Source organism: Hippopotamus amphibius, chromosome 1, assembly GCF_030028045.1.
Source record: "Hippopotamus amphibius kiboko isolate mHipAmp2 chromosome 1, mHipAmp2.hap2, whole genome shotgun sequence".
Classification (NCBI taxonomy): Eukaryota; Metazoa; Chordata; class Mammalia; order Artiodactyla; family Hippopotamidae; genus Hippopotamus; species Hippopotamus amphibius.
Window position 1 is genome coordinate 116026634 of NC_080186.1, and position 19699 is coordinate 116046332.

At 45.6% G+C, this 19699-nt stretch overlaps 2 protein-coding genes and 1 long non-coding RNA gene across 8 annotated transcripts in view; 2 read left to right on the plus strand and 1 right to left on the minus strand.

The window, feature by feature from the left end:
* Nucleotides 1-4523, plus strand: part of SPRR4 (small proline rich protein 4) — a 31385-nt gene extending 26862 nt beyond the window's left edge. For 3 of the 5 annotated variants that reach the window (XM_057724236.1, XM_057724246.1, XM_057724221.1), the window contains exon 2: nucleotides 3820-4523. In XM_057724236.1, the coding sequence (XP_057580219.1) occupies nucleotides 3820-4070 (251 nt within the window). In that variant the 3' untranslated portion in view covers nucleotides 4071-4523. The remainder of the gene's footprint in view (nucleotides 1-3819) is intronic. The other 2 variants (XM_057724253.1, XM_057724226.1) reach the window with 2 other exon arrangements.
* On the minus strand, nucleotides 553-16972 carry LOC130846187 (uncharacterized). 2 transcript variants are annotated; one of them, XR_009051531.1, is made up of 4 exons: nucleotides 16852-16972; nucleotides 11840-11938; nucleotides 4779-4834; nucleotides 553-884 (listed from the first exon to the last, which is right to left on the minus strand). It is a non-coding gene; the product is annotated as an uncharacterized LOC130846187 (long non-coding RNA). The 2 variants fall into 2 exon arrangements; XR_009051530.1 differs by lacking the exon at nucleotides 16852-16972 and having other exon boundaries at nucleotides 11840-11989.
* On the plus strand, nucleotides 14831-16673 carry LOC130846153 (cornifin-like). The gene is made up of 2 exons (XM_057724209.1): nucleotides 14831-14937; nucleotides 16021-16673. The coding sequence occupies exon 2, from the start codon at nucleotides 16040-16042 to the stop codon at nucleotides 16379-16381; it is 342 nt and encodes a 113-aa protein (XP_057580192.1). The 5' UTR covers nucleotides 14831-14937; nucleotides 16021-16039; the 3' UTR covers nucleotides 16382-16673.
* Nucleotides 16973-19699: the final 2727 nt, after the last annotated feature.

Consider the following 19699-nt stretch of genomic DNA (forward strand, 5'->3'; position numbering starts at 1 on the left):
CAATGAGCTTTCTTCATAGAGTATTGTGAAAACTGTATATAGAGGTGCTTTATAAGGTTTAATGTCTAATAAAAATGCATCTGTTGTTGGCAGTGTAGGGGAGAGGGATCAGTTAGGGTCTCTTAGAGGAAGAACGGTGGACAGGCTTGGCGGGAAAGAGAGTGCCTGCATGCCAGGGAGGAAAGAGGAAGGGGAGGCGGGGGACCGGTGCAAGAGGTGGAGACCACCTGAACCAGCTTCCGAATCTTGTCATTAACGTAACCACCGCTGGGAAGCGACCCAGTGATGCAGGCACTTCAGCTGACTGAAAATCGCTGTGAGGTCAGAAGACCTGTGATCCAACCCTGGCTTTGACATTAACCCTGTGTGACCTTGGGTCAAGCATATCTTCATTCCAAGTCTCAGTTTCTCCCTCTATAAAATGGGGAATAATGTGGCCAAGAGGGAAGTTGAGTGCCAGAGTTTTGAAAAGTTCAACGTGTTAGATGCATGTGAGCTTGAATGACTCGGACAAATTAAGACGCCAAAGAGCAGACTGGGAAAGATAAGAAGTAACGTTTATTCCAGAGAAGCTGTGTGGGTGACAGAGACGGGTGGCACAATCCACCCCTTCGTGAGCAGCACACGTACACTGATGCCTTCTAGGTGCCACGCATGGGAGAGCACCTTAATCTGTGTCCATGCCAAATCCACCCTGCCACATGCTTCCCTTATGGAGAATTTGCATCACAGTGAGCATGGTGGAATGGGAGCAGGGAAGATAGCGGTGTAGGTGGAAAAGGTGTTTGTCTTGAAGATGGAATGCAGGACCTGGAATCTGGAACCCAGAGGGCTACATTCTTAAAGTTGCTGGGCTTAGGAAGAGGTGGAGAAGGAGGCCTGGCCTGCATGGAAAATTAAGAAAAAGATCACCTTTTAAGTGAGGCTAACCCTGAAAAATGATCACTGTTCAGTCTATAGATGACAGGAAGCTCAGAAAAGAACATTAGTCAGGGTTCCCACCCTATGACAGTCACTTGTCCACAGTAGGGACGCCAGCCACTGTGATGCAGTAGAAACGAGTCCTGGGCCAGGGCCCCCGCCCAGATCCACCCCTGCTAGCTACATGTTGAGCAAGTCAGTGAACTTCTTTGGATCTACTTTTTTAAACTATAAAATGAGATTTGCACAACTCAAAAGAATTGCCATGATGTTTATATAAGGCAACGGGTATGAAAAATGCTCTGGAAGGTTAGGTATTTCTTTCACTTCCCTGGCAGCCTTACACTTTGCTCTGCTGATGAAAGAAATCAGCATGTCAATGACCTCTAGTCCGCAGGATCCTGAGGTTTGGGTCAGTGGTCCAAAAATGGACCAGCCTCCCAGAATACCATGTTTCCCTACCCCAGGGCCTAGGAGGCCAAGCGGAGGGAGGACCAGGGCTCCTTCTTCCCGTCTGATAAGTCCTTGAGTAAAGTTGCCAGATTTAGCAAATGAAAATACAGCCTTCCCAGTTACATTTGAATTTCAGATAAACAACAAGAAATTTCATAGTAGGTCTCTTGCAATATTTGGGACATACTAATACTGAAATATTCTGTTTATCTGAAATTCAAATTTAGCTAGTTGCCCTATATTTTATCTGGAAACTCTACCCCAGAAGCCAAATTCTATCCCACCCTCTTTCCCCATCACTTATACCCAGAGCAGCCTGACTCCTGGTGAGCAGGTGGGGGACAGCACCACCGTGTTGATTAAGTTTGGGGGCACCATTCACATTCCTCTACTTGTGATCAAAAGGAAGCCTTTTGTAGAATACCATGCGAACAGTCCCTTTGGGGTTGGGCAGATCATAAGCTCTATGTGTCATGTGTCCCTTCACAATGCTTAAGAGTCTGGCTTCTTTGAATCCTCAAGATCTGAGTTCAAATCCAATCTCTACTATTTAATTCCTATGTGATCTTTCCCAGCCTCACTTTTCTCACCTGCAAAATTGTAACAACAACATCACCTTATAGGGGCTATAAAGATAAAATAAAACAATGGGCTCTAAGGGTGACCGCAGTGCAGGGCACTTGTGAACGCTCAGTACATGAGAGCAATACCAGAAAAAGTGATGTTCCTATTTTTGTTGGAAGTAGCCTCAGCCTATATTCCTTCCCTCTTTTCCTCTTCCTTCTCACATGTTTCTTATACCTCTCAGTCGACACAGCTTCAGATTTTTTTCTATTTTTAAAAGGCTTTGAGTCCTTGAGTTTGAGCAAATATCTTAGGTGAATGAAATCAGCTCAGGTAGTCAGGGACCCAGAATGCTGGAATATCTGGTGGGTGGTTTTCATCAAAACAGGCCAGTAAAGCAAGTCTCTGGAGGAAGTGCAGGTGGGAGAAGTGGGTGAGGAGTTCCCTGGAAGGTGATAATGAGGGCCATGCCAGGTGCCTGGGGCAGGTTGGGAGCCCTTAAAATGTTCCCAGGAGTAGCTGATGTGGACCTGTGTTCAGCTGTCTCTCCTGGCTTCTGGCTTGTGCCTCTGGTAAGTGGTAATGCATTTGTCCTCCTGGGACCTGCTGGGCCCTTTCTTCCTCCTTGAACTGTCTTGAGCCGCTAGGCCAAGCTCCTCTCCTATTTTTGGGTAACCAGAGACGTGACATAAGCCTCATGTCAAGGAAATGTCACACTAATTGTTATTTAGGAAATTCAATCTCCATTTCGCACCAATGCTAGGTCCAACTAATTTCCTAATTCTCGGTTTGAGTCCCTGGCAAGAGGGGAGGTATTCAGAGCTGCAGCATTTTGTAGCCTCCTCCAAAGGTTTCTCATGCCTTTTCTGCCTTTTCCGCCCTACCAGCAAGCTCTCTCAAGCTTTCTTTTAGATTTACAGAAGCTGGTATATTAAATGTTATATTTTATACTATGCAGCTCCCATGCCTCACTGTCATGATTGCCACCTAGGACCTATACTTCCTTTATAGTCATGAGTTTAGAAGATCAGGAATGTGCCTGCAAAGAAAACCAGAGAAACATGTCAGAGCTGGAAAGGCCTCAGAGACCTTCCAGATCAGTGTCCTCCAAATAAAGGCATGGAGATCCAGAGGAGGCAGAATTCCCAGAGATGAGCCTGGCCAGTGAGTGCCAGGGTTGGATCTAGAACCCATGCCTATGCCTTCTTGACCAATGTTCTTTCCTCTGGACCAGGCTGTCTCTTGGTAAAACATCCTCCTATAGTCCCTTACCTCCAGTGATCTCTTAGACCTTCAATTCCCCATTTTTCCATGGAGGGCTAGAACCACTGTCCCCCAACTACATTAAATGACTTGCCTTTGCATCCCATGGTAAATCAAGGGTAGAGAGGTTTACTCCAGCCCCATCACTTACAAACCATGATGCTTCCCTCTAAGACAGCATCTGCTCTTGCCGTCTTCTTCATGCCTTTCCATCCTTGCCCACACTCATTGTCTGCACTTCCCAAGGTAGATGGTTGGCATTTCCAACCCATCAGCCAAGATCTCATGCCTTGATCTCGTAAAATATCTGAGCCACCTTTTAATCCTCAGTTCAGCACCCCATCTTATTTCCTGTTAAGACTAAGAAATAAATTATGTATTCAATTGTGTCAGGAGTCCATAGGAAGATGAATGAAGATAGGAAATCAAAGTAGCAGAGACAAGGAAGAAAGAGAAAAGGAAGATTTCAATGGGTGTGTGTGACTCAATCCATTAGTCAACTTGAAGCTATTAATCACTTATCATATCCTTTGCTGGTGAGAAAACACTTAAGGAGTCAGAAGATAGAAGAGATAGAAGGAGCTTGTCTCATGATGTCCCTGCCTGGGTTTCTTCCAGGCTCACCTGTTCCTGCAGTAATGTCTTCCCAGCAGCAGCAGCAGCAGTGCCCGCCCCAGATGGCCCAGCAGCAGCAGGTGAAGCAGCCCTGTCAGCCACCCCCTGTCAAGTGTCAAGAGACGTGTGCACCCAAAACTAAGGATCCATGTGCTTTCCAGGGCAAGAAGCAATGCCCACCCAAGAACACAGCCATACAAGCCCAGCAAATGTGTCCCTCAGCCCAGCAAGCCCCCAAGAGTAAACAGAAGTAAGGATGGACCAAGATACACCTCTCCACCACCCAGGCTACCAGATGGAGCCTTCTCTTCCTCCAGCTCCTCTTCCACCCACCCCCAGCTCCAGGATTTGCCCTTCTCTCCCACATCCTCCTACCCGGGGTCCAATGAAGCGCTGTCAGGATTTCTTCCCACTGAGCCTCTCATCACACACACTCCCTTGCTCCCAGTCTTCTTCTATACCCCACTCTGATGTTCTTCTAGGTGAACATGAGAGAGGTCTCAGCCTCTCCAGCCTCCAGTCTGGCCACAGCTATGGCCCCATCCATGTCACAAAGCAAGGAATATATCTGGGCTTCTTCTGGGCTTCCACCATGACTCACGGGGACACCAGAAGCTGAGGCACAGCTTTTACTTCATTCCCTTCCCCAACTCCCCACCCCTGAGCTTCCCCCTGTTTCTTCCTCTAATAAATCTGTGCTTCATGTCGTTGTATGTGTCCTGGACCCAGTCTGTGATGCAATCATTGGTTCAGAGGGGATATTTGGAGGAAGTGAGCGTGAGTACATTGATGCAGCCTCAGGAGCACAGGTGCTCTCCAGTAACTAATGATGAAGGGCGTGAGATCCTGACACATTTCAGAGGGGGAGAGAAATCCCGGGGACCAGTTGACAAGAGTCTGGGAGACTCTTGCCAACTAACTGTATCTAAGGAAGTACAAAGGGTGGAAATTTTTGCACCTACCATTAGAAATCCCCAGCCCACTTGATGGTGGTTTTTGCCTATTGGAAGTTGTCATTCTGAAAAAGCAGACAAAACATGCATAAATGACATGAGTACCACAAAGCACTTCTATGAACACATGCAAATGAATTTTTCACGTATTTATTTATTTATTGTCCATTCATTTATTCATTACCTCACACTCACTCATTCACTCACTTATTTGCTCACCCATCTAATATTTAGTAGGTTTTAGCATGAGAATAGTTTTCCATTCTGCCATACTGCTTTCCCAGAGCCCTCCTGAGAGTCTATCCTGAGTCTCAGTCTACTCTTTGAATGTCACAGTCATTTTTTCATGCAGGGAAAGGTTGTTCCAGGGATAGCCATTTACAGAGTATGTGCAATTTTACAATTGGCTTGTCAGTTAGTCCAACTTTACGCAGCTTATGAGAGAAGTCCTGTTTTTACAGCTGGCTTCCTAACTCTGGTCTGAGATAGGCTGCCTACATTAGAAAGAAGCAGCAAAATTTCCAGATATAAAAAGAGATGAGACTTGGAAGGAGAGAACCTGTGTGGGCAGGAGTCGCTAAACACACAGCCAGATTTTCTCCCTTTGAGTTTTCTTCTTCCATTGGGATTTGCTCACTGAATTCTAATTGGGCAACAGCAATAAGAAATTGCTTCTTTGCTTAACACACTGGCCTGAAAAGGAGTTAATATCACCTTCCCCACTTCCCCTTCAAGTTTCCATCTGTGGTTGATATTTATAAGTAGTCATTACTTAAAACTTACCCGGTATAGGCATTAACCAGGAAAGTCAAAATGTTCTAAAAACAGATAAGATTCGGCAGTGAATGCTTCTAACCCAAATAATTATTTGACAGCCCTTCTGAGCCCCAGTCCTTGCATCCAGAATCAACTCCTCTGTTGGGTAGAAAGGCTGGTATATCTTAGCAAATCCCTTCTCTGGCTCCCTCCACCAAAGCCCCAGCTGGATATTCAGTCACACAGAGATGACTTCCAGGTCTATCAGGAAGGCCCTGACAAGTCCTCCCACCCAGACTTTTGGGTTCCAGGGCTGACAGACTTGTTTAGACTTTAGTTAATTGGAGTGAATAAAACAATGAGTTCTTCTTCTGTAGCCTGAATCCCAAGTTATTAGCTCAGTGAGGAGGGAGAGACATCCATGCCTTTGACACCAATGGCCAAGGACAAAGTCTCATCTCTTTGTGAATATGAAGGACCCATCCCCTTCATAAGGAAACAAATTTTTTATTTAACTCCATCCAGCAGAGTTTCACTAAGTAACAGGCCTGGGCATCTGCATGAGAGCTGTTTTGACACTCAGTTCCTTTGAAGAAAGGGCACGCGTTCTGTAGTCAGACTGAACATCATTGAATGCCAGCATCTCTTGTCTCCTAGCTGTCCGATTGTATCCAGTCACTTAGATTCCAAGCCTTAGTTTTTTCATATGTGAAAAGCTGTAATGGTTTAATAATTATTTGCATGATTTTTGTGATTTTTGTGGTGATAGTGTCTATAAATTGGCTGGGTATAGTATATGCTCAATAAATGGTTGGTCTTATTATCATCGTTTACAACTGGAGAGGGTAGTTCCAAAACATTAGCCTAAGGACACTCCTCTGCCTAGAGAGTGGCCATATGGAAGTTTCTTTACTGACTCAGAAATCTATGCTAATTGTAAACTGTCTCTTTCCCAGCCTGGCAAGCACTCTGGGTCAGGAAAGAAGAGATGTGGGGTCAGTTCCAGCTCTGCTACTAAATAAATCTATCATCTTAAGCAAGTCTATTCACCTCAGTCTTTCGTCCATAAAAATGAGAAGCTGGGTTGGATGCCTTCTTCCTGCTCTAAAATTAAGCAGATCCATGCACTGGGGTGGGGGGCACTTCGTATTTTTGTGAGTGCTGTTCCCTACCCCACTCTTTCTATTCCCATGAGAGTAGATCTGCTGGTCTCCTAATATGCAGGGTCCATATGTTCTGGGCACAGAAAAAGCCCAGAAAATGAGAGAATGAACAAATGAAAGAAGGTCAGATTTCATGAACAATTGCAGACTGTGGTAACCAGGAAATCTAAAAAGAACCAACAACTGTGCATTTTAGGTGATTTTGAAAAATAAAGATTTATTTTGAATGGGCAGGCAAAGGAGGAAGGCAGAAAACTATAGTTTTCAGTACTTTGGGACTCCAAAGGTCATAATTTGGCCCTTCCAGAAGCTTCTTGGAAGTGGGAAGCATGGACCTCTAACCCATTGAAGGAAATCAGAATATCACCCCAAATATGCCTCTTTGACATAAAATTATTTTGAGCTGAAGGCAATTAAAAAACAGCAAGCACAAAAAATAACCCCCCCCCAAAAAAAAATAAAAGCTTCCCCCCTTTTGGCCTACAAGCAGGATATACATTCTTTCACTAGAGACAGAGTCTCACCAGACCAGAGATGGTGCCAGAGGAACCTGCAAACCAACCTTCCTCCATTAGTTGCCACCCATTTATTCACCTTCCCACAGTTTGCTGCCCTTGAAAGTCTAAAATTGCTTTCCTTTGTCTTGTCATTTCTCTACAAATGTATTGTTCATTGTTGAAGTTGCTATATAAGCCACAGTCCTGGGCCATGGCTTTCGGTTACTCTCTGTTTTAGAGTGATGTGTGCATTAATAAACTGTTTGATTTTCTCTTGTTAATATTTTTTTTTGAGTCCAAGCTAAAAACCTAAAATAGGGAGAGGTAAAGTTTTGTTTCCTCTACTTCACCAAAAAGTCTCCATACCATGAGCATGATGGTGTCCAGGCAGGTGACACAGGACCATCTCCTGCCTCCAGGCCACTGACTCCAGGACCAGCCCAGCCAAGCCAGCCCAAGCCTGTCTTTTGATGATTCCCTGGAGGGAAGGTGGGGGTTCAAGGGTACATGGAAGAATTTAGCCTTCCTTGGATGGGGCTTAATTGCTTCCCAAGGCTCCCAATATCCTCAGGCCAAACACTCACATATATGGGCATCTAGTTGCATCAACATCAACACGTGCCCAGGTAAATTAGCACCTACCTATACCTCCTTCCACCTGGAGAAGTAATGGGACTGGGGCTCTTTGTCTGGATTCAAGTTCTAGGAGCTGAGATATTCTGTTGGAGCAGTGAATTTCAAACCTGCTTGTCTCTGAGGACTTTTAAAATATCAACTGATTAAATAACTCTCAAGTCCAGATGTGGATATTTTTTAAAGATATCAGATAATGTCAATTGCAATCAAGATAGAAAAGCCATTGGTTTTAAAATCTAGTGTTTCACAACTTATGTGATCACAAAAGCCACCTGATGAACACTTTAGAAATACAGATCCCCAGGCCTCCCTTAGCCACTTCTATTATATTAGGATGAAGAGATTGTTGCTGTATTGTTTTAATTAATTAATTAATTCATTAATTTAAATGGCTGTGTTGGGTCTTTTTTTGCTCTGCGCAGGCTTTCTTTGGTTTCAGTGAGTGGGGGCTACTCTTCGTTGTGGTAGTGGGCTCCTCATTAACATGGCTTCTCTTGTTGCAGAGCAAGGGCTCTAGGCATGTGGGCTTCAGTATTTGCAGCACATGGGCTCAAAAGTTGTGGCTCACAGGCTGTAAAGTGCAGGCTCAATAGTTGTGGCGCACGGGCTTAGTTGCTCCGCAGCATGTGGGATCTTCCTGGAGCAGGGATTGAACCCGTGTCCCCTGCATTGGCAGGCAGATTCTTAACCACTGTGCCACCTAGGAAGCCCTGTTGCTGTATTTTTTAAGAAGCATCCCAAGTGACTCTTATGCTGAGGTCAGTTGGGGGAACACTCCGCACTGATGGGTTTTGAATCCCAGAAGCTCACAGAATGCTGCCCATTTCTCCATCAGACTTCGTATCAGCTGGGACTTCATGCTTGACATGTGGTTGTCATTCAGCAAATACTTGTTAAATAAATGGCTGACTACTTCAAAAACCAAGAAAATTAAGGAATGTTCTGAGTCACTGGAGATGAGTTTCTAATAACAGATGTACTTCAGACTCTCAAGAGAAGCAATGCACTTGATATCTGGAATCCATCTACTACGCTCTACTCACTACAGTAATTGCTTTACATATATAATCTCATTTAATAACAGCTCTGAAAGCAAATCTTTTCATTCCTAACTTATAGGTAAGATAAACTGAGATTCATTAAGGCCTCAGAGTCACAATGCTAGACTTGCATCTTGGCCCTGCCACTTACTTGCCACATAAGCTTGAGCAAATGACAGTCTCTGTGCTTCAGTTTTCACATCTGTAGAATGGGTTTCATGACCTGCCCCAGAAGTGATATTGTGGGAATTAGTGTCAAGTGCCTAGAACATAGTCTAACACTTTGTAGGTGCCAAATAGGAGCTATGACTATTAAGAAACTTTCCCAGTCTCTCACACACACACAGCTAGTAAGGAACAGAACTAGAATTTGAACCCAGGACTGTATGTTTCCAAACCTGTGATCTATAGAGGCCGCTCTGCACTCTGGAGGTGCTTTCTTTAAGAGGTAGATCAGTGATGAAACAGGGACAGCTGAACAAACAATAGGGAACCAATAGCTGCAAACAGCAGCCATCTCCAACAGGGTTTTGGTTCTCTGTGCAAAGATATTTAGTCATGCGGCTATCACTCTGCCCCTTCAGCAGCCCAAGGGGCAATGAGTGATCAGTGGGGGAGCATTTATCTAGGACATAAGTCTGAACAATCCCAGATTCCATTTCAAAACTCAATGCCTCAATAAAAATATATATCTATCCGTGTCTTTGATCATCAAGATAGAGGAACTCTATCTTGAAAAGACAACAGATGGGCAACTGCTCAGTTCAGCCACGTGGGAATGTCAGGACCCAGCCAGGACTCCTCCTCCTCCCTCTTCTTCTCCTCTTCCTTCTCCTCCTGCCTCTCCTCCTCCTAAGAGTAGCTCTCCAGCACAGAGAACATCCTGCTAGTATTAAGAAGCAAAACAGCAAAGTTGTTAAGGGACTGTATCCTGGTACATCCTATCTTTATGACCTCTTGGGAGAGTTACTTAACATTTTTCTGTCTCGGTTTCCTTACCTAGGGCGTTCCCAGGTCATTGCATGATCACCAAGCAAATTTAGCCTCCCCCCCCCCCCCACATACACAGTCCAACTCATATAAAGCATGGACTGTGTGGTCATTGCCACTGTCCAATAACTCAAGATGTATATAATCTGACAAACATGTACATCTGAAAGTGTAGTGGAAAAAATGAGGGGAGTTAAAGGAATCACAAAGCCCAAGCGTGTGGCCGCACTCAGGATGGGGGCAGCCTGCCCTTCGGAACTCTCTCCCTCTCTCTCTCTCTCTCTCACACACACACACACATGCACACACACACACACACACACACACACACACACACACACTGAGAGAAGAAAAAGGGAAAACACAGAGACAGTAGGAAGAAGATTCATCAGATCTGAAGTGAAAGGAAAGAATGAGACAAATTAGCAAGAATGAGTATGTACATTTTTAGCCCATTCATCCTAATAGTGTTTGAGGCGTCATTTTATTTAATCTTTACACTGGTCTTGTGAAGTACAATTTAGAGTTCCCATTTTAAAGACTAGGATGCTGAAGTGTGGAAAGTTTAGGTCATCTGACTAACAAGGGCATAACAAAGCTTTGAGACAACTGGGCCAGACACTAAACCTAGGTCCTTTCTTTTCTACCTGCCTCAAGCAAGACAAGCCATATGTAAATCCATCCCTTCAGGGACTGGGAAGAGAAAATAGGGATGGTAAGGAACTCTATTCTTAGGAAGATAGGTTTCTGTCTGATTCTGCTGCTAAAGAAGCTGTGAAACATTGTTTACAATAGCCAAGACATGGAAGCAACCTAAATGTCCATTAACAGAGGAATGGATAAAGAAGATGTGGTACATATATACAATGGAATACTACTCAGCCATAAAAAAGAATGAAATAATGCCATTTGCAGTAACATGGATGGACCTAGAGATTAGTAAGTGAGTGAAGTAAGTTAGAGAAAGACAAATATCATATGATATCACTTATAAGTGCAATCTTTAAAAAATGGTACAAATGAACTTCTTTATAAAACAGAAATAGAGTCACAAATGTAGAAAACAAACTTATGGTTACCAGGAGAGAAAAGGGAGGGAGGGATAAACTGGGAGGTTGGGATTGACCTGTACATACTACTATATATAAAATAGATAACTAATAAGGACCTACTGTAAAGCACAAAGAACTCTACTCAGTACTCTGTAATGACATATATGGGAAAAGAATCTAAAAAAGAGTGGATATATGTATATGTATAGCTGATTCACTTTGCTGTACACCTGAAACTAACACAACATTGTAATCAACTATACTCCAACAACAACAAAAAGAAGCTAGGAAGCCTGGACCGAGTCCCTTCCCTACCCCCATTTGTCTCTTGCTCCCTGTGGACAGGGTTGGGTAGAGGTTCTCCAGAGGTAGGACTTAAGTGCTCTCTCCACCTCAGCATCCAAACTGGCAACCATCACTTCTCTTGCCTGCTTTGCCAAAGTGTTCAGGAGGCTTCTAAACACCTGGGATCCAGTGTTTCTTCTTCTCCTCCTCTTTTTCAGATGGGGGACACTGTGTGTTATAGAGACTTTGTTTTCCTTTAACCATCCTAGCCTGAAATGGGCAGCCAACATTCTGGTCTCCTGAGCTCCTCACAGTGGTCAGGGGGAGGGTGACAGTAAAGTTTTTTTAAAATATGGGTTCTTATGGTAACTGACTTTCAAATTCGGCATGGCAGTCTCTGCATGCTCTGGGCCTTGGGGAAGTAAAGGAGTGAGTGACCTAGGTCAGAAAAGGAAGGGCGTGATCACTGTGTTCCTAGGCTTGGGGGTCCCTCTTGCCTGCTCTGTGCATTAAGTGATGAACTTCAGGCATGCTCAGAGCTAGTGGAGGGAAGATGCCCCAGCTGGTCCACAGGGGAGCCAGGTTTTGGCCTGGGAGGAGCAGCAGCAGGGCTCCTGTGAAAGGTTGAGAAATTCTGAGAGATGTACTTACCCTCAGAAGCCAGCCAGTTTCCTCTTTCTTTATGTGGGGAGTTTGTGGAGCCAGATTCACTGGCTAACCCAACCCTGATGGTGAAGAAACAGAGATTTCCTGAAAGGGAGAGTGGACTTAATACCAACCACTGAGTGAGCTTCAGATGAACAAACAGGCAGAATGATATCGGGGTCAAGGGAAAGTTCCAGAGTCGGGATCCAGAGCAGGGTGGAGTGCAGGAAGCACAAGTCCAGGCAAGCAGGAGACTCTGGCCAGGGCGGGGAACTGCGCGACAGGGAAATTCCTTTGCATCCAGGGCCAAGGCCCAGGGAGGGCACAGAGTACCCCACCTTCAGAGGACCTAATAGGTTCAGATCCTAAAGGGCCTGAGACAAGCTGGGTGACATCACAGGACAGAGGGCAGGAAACAGTTTCCTCAGCACTGAGAATCCTACCAGGTGAAGCAGCAGGGTTCTGCCTGGAGCTCCCTCTGTCAGGGGCTTTAGAGAGGGAGTTTGGGTGAAGAGAGTGACCTGGTCCAAGCCCAGAGGAGAGCTAAAGTGAGGCAAGAGGCTTGGAGCCTACTGTGGTCATGGTGCTGGTTGTAGCCCAGAGGGAGGCAGGTCATTAAATTGGCTGACAATGAACATTGGGTGGAAAGGACAGCGGAAGCTGTCTGTCCTTTACTGAGCCCTTTCTCTTTCCCCCAACTCATCCCAAAAGAGGAGAGACTTCTCAAATCAAATAATGCCATCCACTCACCCATTCATTCATGCATTGTCAGTCAGTCAGTCAGTCATTCTATAACTGCCAACTCACTGAGCAGCTACTACATACCAGGCACCATGTAAGGATGGATGCAGACCCATGACTATGGGGATACAGTGGGGGGGCTCATCCAGGACTCAAGGTCATACGAGGTGACCACCTGTGGAACCAGCAGGTACTCTATAAACATGTGTTTGGGGGTAGGGGAAGGAGGAGCTATCCACACACCTGGGATTTAAGGGTGGTTAGGATTTTCCGAAGGCCACACCTATTAACATATTGTGTTTTGAGGGCAGCACTGAAGCAGCGACTTACATTTCATATTGTTGATCAGAGGAAAATGCCAAAGGACTCAGGGGATCCTTGTTTTTATGTCCCCAGAAAAGAAAAGCCCATGGCTTCAGGATCCAGCCATCATGGAGGGAGGGCGTACCTGGGCAGGTGCTCAGAGGCTACTCACCTTCTGCCATCCTCAATGCTGTTACTGCTCAGGGTACCCAGGCTCTGTCACTATGCCACCCTGGGACTTCCTCCAGGGTGAAAGCAACTCTGGTTCAGAACAGGCATTTTAGCATTTCAGCCTTTCCCTTCCTCTCTCAGACCCTGGTCTACTGAGTGATGATAAACTAAATGAGTCCCTTACTTCCACCTGCACTAACTCATGCCCCCTCCTATTTTTGGCAGTGCTGGAAACACCTTCTGTTTATCCCCAGAGTCACTTCAAACATTAAGCAGCTTTATTCCTACTTAAGAGGATTCATCTTAGCAAATATTAAAGGCTTACCCAAAAGACAAGGCTCTTTCTGACCTCACATTGCCACTCATACAGTACTTTCCCAGGACTGTGAGTGAGCCCAGATCCAAGCCAGGAAGGCTGAGCTCCTCTTTCCACCTTTAATCATTTTCCTGCCTGGGCTTAATTTCCTCTGTAGGCATTAGGAGCAAGGATGGGTTAGGACAAAGGTGAACATAGGATTTCTGTGTAGAATTCATTTTCTCGTGGTGTTTATTGTTTGATCTTGGGGGAGTTATTTCACATCTCATGGTCTCAAACTCAGTTATCACTTGAGGAGCATGGACTGAGTGAGGGTCTCTGAGATCCACTAAAGTAGTGACTCTGAATTAGGCTGTGTCCCTCGCCCTAGGAAGTCCCTACTCTGTTAGGGGAAGAGGTCTTTGTAATGGGATAGCTCCTATAATGAGACCTGACTAGTGTATATTAAGGGCTTGGTTAATGTTTGGTGAATGAATGAGGATACAAATATTAACCATGGGAACATGGTTGTTTTGAGCAGACACAGCTCTGATGCTTAGAAAGCCCCCAAAAGATACAGAGCCAGAGAGAGGAGGAAAATATTGCAGTCAGCAGGATCCTCGGGTGTTGGGTCTAGAGTTGGAAGTGGGCAAGATATGGAGGCAGATTCATCCCTGACAGCTCCATGGATGGGGTTGGGGTGAAAGTGATTAGGAAAGGCTTCCAGGTTTCAGGTGGGGGGGGGGTATATATTTGGGTTAGGAAAGAGGAAAGGGCCACGGCCAGAAGGCTGGGTGGAGTGGAGGGAAAAGTTTATCCCAGAAGAGGAATTAGCTTTTGAAAATCTCTGAAATAGGAGAGGGATGAAGGTGTGGTTAGTGAAAACAAAGCAGGTTTATCCAGATAAGCAATCAGTCAGAGAGGGGTGGGGGGTGGGGGGGTGGGGTGATAATTAAGTAATTCTGAATGTATCTAGTTCAATGGCGTTAGGAGAAAGATGCCGGGAATGGAAATAAGCGTCTAGGATATTCCAGACAAGGAGTCTATAGTCAGTCAATTCCGTAATCTCTAGCACCTGCCTTTATAAGGCAGACCACTCGTGACCCCCTCAGCTCCTCTGTTCCCCTTCCCTTCCCACTTGTTCATGTACTCAAATGCATTCATCCCACAGAACGTGAGGAACAACCATCTCAAGGAAAAAGAGAGCAGGAAGGTGGCAAGGCCACAAAAGGACTCAACTCTCCCTCCAGAGTTAACTCATTAAACCCTCCAGAAAGCCCATGACTCACCCCTCCCTCAACACAAGCCCTACACTTGGGTCTAAGGGGAGGGTGGCAGTGGGAATCAGGCCCAGGTAACATCATTGTCAGCCAGTGCCAAAAAATATCGAGTGGGTGGTTTTCATCACAAAAGTTGAGCCAACTGGTAATTGAGGGGAGTAGGGTGAATCATGTTTGAGGAATGAAAACAGAGGGGCCCCAGGTGATTTTTATTTCCTTGAGGCAGGGCTCATTCATTGTATAAAAAGCCAGCTGCCCGTTGACTTCACATCAGACCGGAGCAACCAGACAACCCCTTCTTCTCTGTGTGCCAGGTGAGTCTGTGATTGGGATCCATTTGAAATTTTAATTTTTTCAGTGTTGGAAAATGGACAAAGGCAAACGTGTAAGAGGGCTGAAGCAGGGTACTAACTGGAGAGAGAGAATATTGGGGATCTTTATTTTAAATGAAACACAGTTTGGGTTTGAAGGGACCTTAGAGCTGGTGAAGCCAGCCACCTCAGTGGACAGCTGTGGAACTAGGGGTCTGGGAAGGAGACAGATCTGTGCAAGTTCCCATAGTAAATTAGTAGCAGTGTTACAACTAGAACTCAGGCCCTGGGCATATTAAGCAACACCATTATTCTCTCTGTTTATGATAACTTATCATAAAAATTTTAATTCATAAGATGAACCTCTTATGAATGGACCTCTACTCAACACTTATTGTATTTAAGGCACGATGCTAAGCACTGTGGAGAAATCAGATGGTCACAGAACTTCCTCAACAAACTTACAAGCTAGCAGGGAAGATAGCACATGTACACACACATAGACGAAATGCGAGGTAGATAGTGACAGGTATTTGGGAGGGAGGGTGGCAGGGAAGTGTGGTGGAAGTTTGGGGGAACCATGCTCAAGAGGAGCTCCCAGTGATGGTGCATGATGTGAGCTATGATGGAGGAGTATTTGGACAGAGGTGGGAAGGGAAGCATTTCAGAGAGGACTGTGTATGCAAAGGCCAGAAAGATGTCGTAGGAGCTTAGATCACATAGAGTCATCCTATAAGTCGCAAGGTGTTCTGTGTGGTACTAGAGGTGTGTACACTGCAGTTGTTTCTACATTATCACTTTCAAAAAGACATGTGGTCTTGGGTATGTGTAATGACAGATATGACTTTTCTGGGAAGAAACAGAGCCAAGGAATGAATCTCACTGAAATGGAGCAGAACAAATTGCCCTTAAGCTCCTCCTCTTGAAAGGATCCAGAAATTTCAAAGCATATTTTAACTCTCATGTATAGCTAGGGGAGAGGAGAGGCTCTCTCATCTAAAGGGGACTGAAATGAAATCTCTTTGGCATTTAACTTGGTTACCTCTCTGTTTAATCAAATCATTCAGTCAGCTTTTCTGTCTCTAGGTCCAGCCTCCTTTGAAGTATGAGTTCCCACCAGCAGAAGCAGCCCTGCATCCCACCCCCCGAGCCTCAGCAGCATCAGGTGAAAAAGCCCTGCCAGCCTCCAACTCAGGAGCCATGTGTCCCTCAAACCAAGGAGCCATGCCACCCCAAAGTGCCAGAGCCCTGTCACCCCAAGATTCCTGAGCCATGCCAACCCAAGGTTCCAGAGCCCTGTCACCCTAAGGTTCCAGAGCCTTGCCACCCCAAAGTTCCGGAACCCTGCCACCCCAAAGTTCCGGAACCCTGCCACCCCAAAGTTCCAGAGCCATGTCCTTCACCGGTCATCCCGGAGCCAACTCAGCAGAAGACCAAGCAGAAGTGACGTGATCCACAGACAAGCCTTTGAGGAGCCAACCACCAGATGCTGAATCTCCTCTCCCATTCTGCTTCTGCATCCCATTTACAATTAGCATGCTGTCACCCTGAGCCATAACTCCTGCCTAAAGAAGTTTTCCTCACACTGGAGGGCTCCTGAGCCTCTGAATAAGGCTGGAAGTCTCGCTGGTTGAGCTAGTCTTCCTGCTGCTCAGGGCTCATCTGAAGAGGGATATTGGGGTTGGGGGAATCAAGTGAATCTTTCCTGCTCTGCCCCCATTAAATCACTTTTAACTCCATAGCTGGCTGTGTGTGTCATTGGCCAACTCAGCTTTCTTCAAGGTTCTTTCACCTGAAGCAGGAACTGCACACAGCAAGGGCTGGTTGTGAGGGCCACAACAAGAAAGTGCCTGATCTGGGCACTATGAACATGTGTGTGTGTGTGTGTGTGTGTGTGTGTATGATGGTTGTACTCACAGGCATTGATGGGCTGGCATTGGCAAAGCAGGCAAGGCCATCAGGGCCTGTTACCTTCAGCAGTCTGAGCTAGAGCAGGGCTTTCTTCTTGTCCTTGTGTAAATTATTCATATCTGAGTATAGTTGGTGTCTGTTTCACGCCATCTCTGACTCTGAGTCCATGCACCCAAATCACATTTATTCTGTTCTTATTTCCTTATTATAATTGTTGTTATTCCTGTTTCAACATGATTATCTATTCTGCACTCATCCTCCCTTTCTGACGCCCCCAACACGTGGAGACAAGCTCTTAAACACACGCACAGACAGAAACACACACATCTACATCCACAATACATATCTACCCATGCACTCATACACAGAGAGATACACACATAGATCCCCAAAATTACAAAACACACACACTCACACACACACACACTGATTCAATCAACTAAGTCTTTTTTTTTTTTCCTTTCACTGAATCCCCAATATGAAGACCCCAATGCTATAGCAGAAGGAGAGTAGCATACACAGTGTGTGTCCTGGGGGAGCCTGAAAGGGGAGATCTTTACCCCTTCTCCCATATGAAAATACACTCACACAAATATGCACTGACACAGAGGTACACATGCATCTCTGTGTTTCAGATAGACACACACATGCACCTTCTCACTCTCCCTCCCTCTCTCTCTCTTTCTCTGTACACACACGCACACACACACAGGGTACCTCTCAGAGTGGCACATAAAAGCAAGTGCAGCAAATAAAAAAAAAGTTTAGGCAGGTTGCAGAAGGAAAAGAGGTTAATACGTATGAGACAAAAAGTCAGCATAAACTTGAGGGAAAGCAGATCATTAAGATATATTGATAAAATGCAATCTAAGTGTCCATTGATAGATGAATGGATAGAGAAGATGTGATATATACATATACAATGGAATATTACTCAGCCATAATAAAGAATGAAAAGTTGCTTATATGTGGAATCTGAAAAACAAACAAACAAAAAAAGAAAACAGAAGCAGATTAATAGATACAGAGAACAAACTAGGGGTCACCAAAGGGAAGGGTTTGAGGGGATAAGCAAAATAGGTGAAGGGTTGGGGGAGACAGGAAGAGATCAGAGGCGTAAGACATGGAGATCACCTTTCTCCCCACAAATACATTAAGAATATATCTACATGTGGAAAAGCTCCTACAGAACACCTTCCGAACACTGACAGGAGACCTCAGACTTCCAAAAAGGCAAGAAAATCCCCACAAAACTGGGTGGTGCAAAAGAAAAAAGGGGAAAAAAAGAGACAAAGGAATCCCGAGGAGACATGCCCCTCTAGGAGGGAGCTGTAAAGGGGGAAAAGCTTCCATACTATGAAGCCCCCTTACTGGCAGGGATGGACGGGGTAAGCTTCAGAACCCCTGGAGGAGAGAGCAACAACAGGTGCACCGGGGGTAGAGCAGAAAGATTTCTGCATGGAGGATCCATGCCAAGTAGCACTCCCCACAGTGGAGGGTAGGGGCTGGGCACCAAGGCTTGGGTTTCAGAGAACAGACACCAAGGAGAACATTGGAGCTGGCTGAGTGAAAACAGCCTGGGGGGCTAGTGCACCACAGATAGCGGGGAGGGAGTCTGGAGAAAAGCCTGGGCCAGATGGAGAGGCAGGAGACCTTTGCTTCAGGGTGCTCGAGAGGGGCTTGCTGCTCCATGAACTCGCAGGCTGAAAAGCAGCGCCTGAGCGAGCACCACCATGACCCATGGCTCCTAAATTGGAACACAGAGCCTGCCACTGCAGCCACCAAGGGCCCTGTGTGCAAGGCAGGTCATTGGCCACACCCTCCTGGCAGCAGGTACAGCCTGCCAACGCCAAGGGTCCCACGTTCAAGACCAACTTCCCTAGGAGAATACCTGGCGCACCTCAGGTTCAAGCTGACCTCTGCTGCTGCAAGCATTCCTGCAAATTACAATCAGACTGCCACATCCCCCGTTTTCCCCTGGTCTGAATTTGCAAGTGAGCTCCAATCACTCTCTTTTGCCCCCTCTTTCCTGGGCAGGAACCAATGCCTGAGAGCAGCCCACACACAGAGACCAAAACCAAAACTGATCCCTGGGGACTGTAGGACCAAATAAGAGAAAGGGAAACAGCTGCAGGAGGAGCAGATTTAATACCTACAACAGGCTTGATAGATCCTGCATCTGTGGGTTACCTGCATAGACGAGTGTTTCTACAACAGAGGCTGTAGACTTAGGGAGCAATTGTGGACTGTGAGGGCAAATACAAGCAGGATTAATACCAGATCACAGTCTGAGCTCTCCACAGTGCCCACAGCAGTAGCAGAGACCTACCTAGAAGTATAGGAGGACTTCCTGGTTTGTTTGACTTGTTCCTGGTTTTATGTAGTTGTTAGTTTAATCTTTACTGTATACATTTGCATGTGTGTTTGTTTATTGATTTGATTACTCCCTTCTTTGTTTTCTCTCTTTTTCTTTTCTTTTCTTTTTCTCTTCTTCTTCTCTTTTCTTCTCTTTTTGCAAGTGCAAGTGTGTACATTTCTTTGTGTGATTTTGACTGCTTAGTGTTGCTTTTACCACCTGTCTTAGGGTTCTGTCTGTTCTTTTCCTTTCTTCCTTTTGTTTTTTCTTTTCTCTTCTTCTTCCTCCTTTTTCTCTGTGCAGTGCAGCTTCCAGGGTCTTGGTGCCCCAGCCAGAGGTCAGACCTGGACCTCCAAGGCAGCAGAGCTGAGTCTAGGATGTTGGACCACCAGAGAATTTCTGAACCTGTGGAATACTAATCATCAAGTTCCCTCCTAGAGGTCTGATTCTCAACACTAAGACCCAACTCCACCCAAAGGCCAGCAAGCTCCAGTGCTA

Excerpts from the sequence above, each read along its gene's own strand:
- LOC130846153 (XM_057724209.1), top strand. The coding sequence starts at position 16,040 with ATGAGTTCCCACCAGCAGAAGCAGCCCTGCATCCCACCCCCCGAGCCT.